Here is a 4,644-nt window from a genome sequence, read left to right as displayed (position 1 = left end):
TCAGCTCCCGAAATACCCACCGGAGCGAACTTCGGTGCTGGTTTATGGCATATCAATCGAGTTTGGCCACGAATTTGACCAGGATTCTCAACAAAGAGGACAAAATCTCAAAAAAGAGGACAAAATGGCGTCCTCCGAGGACGCTTTTAAAAAAAGTAAGAAAAGGGGACATATCCTCTTAAAAGAGGACGTATGGTAACCCTACATTTACACTTGATGAGAACAAAAAGATCACATTTAAATCTAAAAATACTAAAAGTCTCTTCCAGATAAATTTCAGTTACTTAATTGGCCCGACAAAAAAGTGGGCCGCCAATTTCTTGCCACGTGCGTCTTTCATTTCATCGAATGTTATAGCAACATTTCGAAATTATCATCACTGACATATCCACCCGTTAATACTATACAGCCGTATACGCTCTCATTATAGATTGTGGAATAGATAGGCTAAACTGCCGTGGCGAAATATGACGTGAAATTGGTGTTTATTATTTGCGATGTTGCCGTAGGGAACATACGATATAGAAATATAGCGTAATGCTGACTCTATTATCTATTTTCCTCACGTGATTTGGACAACAAGTAACGATATTTTGAGATAGCCCCGACGAGTGTTATGCACTATGAGAAACGCCATCAGATTTCAGCGCTAGAACGCCAAAGGCATATTATTAGCCTACATAGATCAGGAGACTTTAATTGTCTTCGGGCTACGAATCGTGCTTGCACTTATTTACATTGAATGTCATCGTTGTTGACTTTCATTTGCACAGATAAAACACGGTATACTGCGTATCTTAAGGTATCGTACGGTTATCTCACTGTACGGGTAATCTTACTACAATCGAAGAAGTTGTGAATTGTGATATCGTCAATAAATTATTCTATAATGTTTAAAACTAGAACAATCTTCCTACTGACAATATTATTTGGTAAGTAGCCTACTTAGAGAAATTACCGAACAGAATTTATTAGAGGTAGCTTTCAATTATACATATTTCCTAGGATACTCGCGTAGCAGTGACATTCTGAGAAAAGATGAGCCAGCAACGACAGGACACACCGAGGCTGACACAGTAGCAGAAACCTCGTTAAGCGTTCAAGAAACGACCCAACGAACGATTGAAGATGACACCTTATATACAACGGGTAGGGTATATTGGAAGTTGAACACTGAGAAGTCGAGAGAAACAGAAACCGATATTCCAGAAACGACCGAAGATGCGACTGAATCCGGTATTGGGACAACAGCGGATCCAGTTGGAGAATTCGATAATATTACAACGGATATAAACGCAATAGAGAATTCGACTGAAGTCGGTACATGGCCCCCTTCCAGTACAGATGATATTTCCTCTGACGCTACGGAACAGGTACATGAGGGAACGATGCCAGATACGACCACAGCAGCTCCCACAAAAGACGCGGCTGCAAATGGGGAGACTGGTATTTTTACAACACTAGCAGAGGATTGGACTGACTACATTATTACAACACCTCAATCAGAGGATTGGACTGATTACGTTACAACGCATTCTGACAGTAGTATCCACGAGTCAGTGGATCCCCACACGACCACTACAGCTCTTAGAATGAGCACGGCTCCAAAACGTGAATCCGGGGATGTCTCTACGGATGGATACGCAACAGAGATCTGGACCGAAGACGTTACAACTTCCCCTTCCAGTAACAATGACGCTACAGAGCAATCATATAATGTGGATGTGGCGAATACCGATACGACCACCACATCGCCCAGAAAAAGCACGGCTCCTAATCTTGAGACCGGTAATGTTGCGATGGATGCACACACTACGGACAGCTGGGCTGAGGACGTGTCAACGTCCCTTTCCCCTGCCTCTGACGTTACAGAGCAACCATATGAGACAAAGACGACAGATAGGATCTCCAGAATAGTCGCGGCTGCGATTGCAACTCAACGACCTGTGGACAGTACCTCCACTACCAAGTCATCATCGTGCAAGCTAACGAGCTACTCCATATTGACATTTGTTTCTGTCATCGTAGCTACTACTCTGGCCGGCCTATTGTGAGAGTTTGCATGATGGCAAAAACCCAAAACGACGGACGGGTCTATGCTTTTCTGGGCAAATTGAGCCATTCCGTAGCGAAGTACAACCTACATTTTCGAAGTACCGAAATAGATTTTGACCACTTCCTGAAATGGTTAGGATATTAGATAACTTCTGCCTAACCTTTCTCAGTTGTTGTCTGGGCCTGCAATACTTACTTTTTACTTGCTAAGAAATCGTTATCTATTCTCGGGTAGGCTATATATCAGTGGTCGGGAACCTTTTTTGTCCGAAGAGCCATATTGGCCCTATTTTTTCCATCTCAACTCCCAAAGAGCCATACATGCGAATCAACTGTTACGTCACAATTGAAAATTCATGACGTCATGGTAGCACAAATTCGAGCTCACTGCATTGGATTCCTCGTGTGCGCCATATTTTCTCAGAAAAATCTGATATTATTATTGTTCGGAAATAAAGGTCGAGAAGAGAGGTATAGAACAGACGGGCCAAGCCTCACCCTTGATAACGCAATTCATATGTAGCTTAGAATTTTTTACAACTGATATTAATCGAATGTGACTGTCGCACTGATTACGAAAATCTAAATACTTATCGACTTCTCAAAGGCGGCAACATAACGTTGCTCTACATCAGTGGTTCCCAACCTGTGGTACGCGTACCACTAGTGGTACGCGAAGGTCTTCCAGGTGGTACGCGAGCATTTTCCCGTGAAATCATTGATCACCTCTCAATGCTCAAGGCTGAGTTGAATGTTCCATTGTAACGGAGTTTGGTATTGTGACGCAACCATGCCGTCTGAGGCTCAGGAGCAAGTCCGCGCGAGAATGAGAGTGCGAATGCTCAATCGCTTGCGCTACAATGGCCAATACGCTTGCTGTTTGTGCTGCTGCTCAACTGCTCCAAGACGGCATGGTTGCGTCACAATACCAACCTCCGTTGGATTGCAACATTCGAGGCCGATTTTGGGGGGTTCCAATACCACGAGCAGAATAAAATCTATATTTACGAAAGCAGTACCGCGGTAGCTTTCTATTGATACCCGTTTTATCAAATTTAATGCTCGGCAAGCCGTTCAAAAACTACCGTCAGATTGCCTGTGACCAAATGGAGAGTGTGACGTGGACCAATTTAACTGAGCCGCGACATTTGCTTGTGTCCACACCATGTAGGCAGGGCCGTAACTGCCGCACCCCAAACCCCCCAATTGGGGGGGCCGAGCTCGAGGGAGGCCCAAAATTATTTCGTGAATTAGCATAAATTATAGAGTATTTTTTGAAAATTTAAGCAACTTCAACAAAAATCTTTCGCGCTGCGCGCGATTTCAAGTTGCCAAGTATCTTGAATATTTATAGAAATGGGCATATCAGCGTCGGCCATTACCTCGCCACGACACATCAAGACGTATAAAGTTTTAGGCCATGTAACATGCGACTGCAAGAAGTGTGCCAGAACGATTGGCAGCGAGAAAACCTTGGCCGAAAAGGACTGCCCTTATGTTGACCGAAAACTTTGTTATATATGCAAAATACATGTGGGTTTAATAGTCCATAGGCGTCTAAATGTTTCTGTCTGGACAATCTGAACCTCACAAGACAAATACCACCCCGCAGGGAAAAATTATATGCCAGTGAAGAAATACCAATTTGAAATTGTGAGATCTTTTAGTTTAGTACGTTTCGGCGATTGTATATTTTTGATATAGCAGACAGGAGGTCACGAAATAACATCATGTAACGAAGTCATACCAACGGGTCCACCTGCCCGAAGATGTTTAATTATTATTTACGGGCTCTACATTTTCCAAGACTATACCTGACTCAGCTCTACCGGTAAATCTGATTACGTGAGCAACTGAGTGTAGAGGACAAGAAATTAATAGCAATATATATGCAATTCCCGATCTTATTGACCGATTTTATCTTGAATTATCGAAAATTTTCGCGCCTCGCGCTGGCTTACTACGCAATACATCTATACTTTCGTGGCAAAGTGAACAACGTGGTGGCGGCCTGGAGGGTCGGTTTGTCACCCTATGGGAGCCCAAGACTCCAGTTTTTTTGGGCCTGACGAAGTGTTGTTTCGTTCCTGCCAACGGGTATACAATACATCCGGAGATGTTTATTTATTATTGAGGGGTCCTACCCTTTCAAACACACATCACTCTGCTCTACCGGTAAATCTGATTACGGGAGCAGAGAAAGGATAAAAATTGATAGCAATATATATGCAATTCCTGATCATATTGCCCGATTCAGTCATGAATTATAGAAATTTTTCGCGCTTCGCGCGTTTAGGCGATAAAAACTGACTCACTAAACAGACACCCAATATAGATGATAAACAGCGGTAAAGAACGTAGAGCCTGAGGGGGGCACCAGAAGTTAGGTTTATCACCCTATGGGGGGCCCAGGACCAACGTTTTGGGGGGGGGGCTGACGAAGTCCTGTTACGGCCCTGCATGTAGGACACTACGCTGTGAGCAAACGTATATGCCCACTTGCCCAGCGTCGGCCAGTTAGTGGAGAACAAACAAATGTAGCCATCGTATTAAATAAAATGAGTTTGGTTGTTTACTGTTATTTCGTTA

At 43.5% G+C, this 4,644-nt stretch overlaps 1 protein-coding gene across 2 annotated transcripts; it reads left to right on the top strand.

Annotated features, from left to right (window-relative positions):
- The first annotated feature begins 715 nt into the window (after positions 1 to 715).
- LOC145448549 (uncharacterized) lies at positions 716 to 3,603 on the top strand. Of its 2 annotated transcripts, XM_080326958.1 has the most exons (3): positions 717 to 932; positions 1,006 to 1,149; positions 1,210 to 3,603. In XM_080326958.1, the coding sequence occupies exons 1-3, from the start codon at positions 890 to 892 to the stop codon at positions 2,052 to 2,054; spliced, it is 1,032 nt and encodes a 343-aa protein (XP_080183084.1). In that variant the 5' UTR covers positions 717 to 889; the 3' UTR covers positions 2,055 to 3,603. The 2 variants fall into 2 exon arrangements, with proteins under 2 accessions (XP_080183083.1, XP_080183084.1); XM_080326957.1 differs by having other exon boundaries at positions 716 to 932; positions 1,006 to 3,603.
- Positions 3,604 to 4,644: the final 1,041 nt, after the last annotated feature.

Source organism: Botryllus schlosseri, chromosome 10 (assembly GCF_051294905.1).
Source record: "Botryllus schlosseri isolate E-star chromosome 10, Bs_hap1, whole genome shotgun sequence".
NCBI classification, from domain to species: Eukaryota; Metazoa; Chordata; class Ascidiacea; order Stolidobranchia; family Styelidae; genus Botryllus; species Botryllus schlosseri.
Note: the sequence above shows the minus strand (reverse complement) of the source record. Positions and strands in the feature narration are given on the sequence as shown.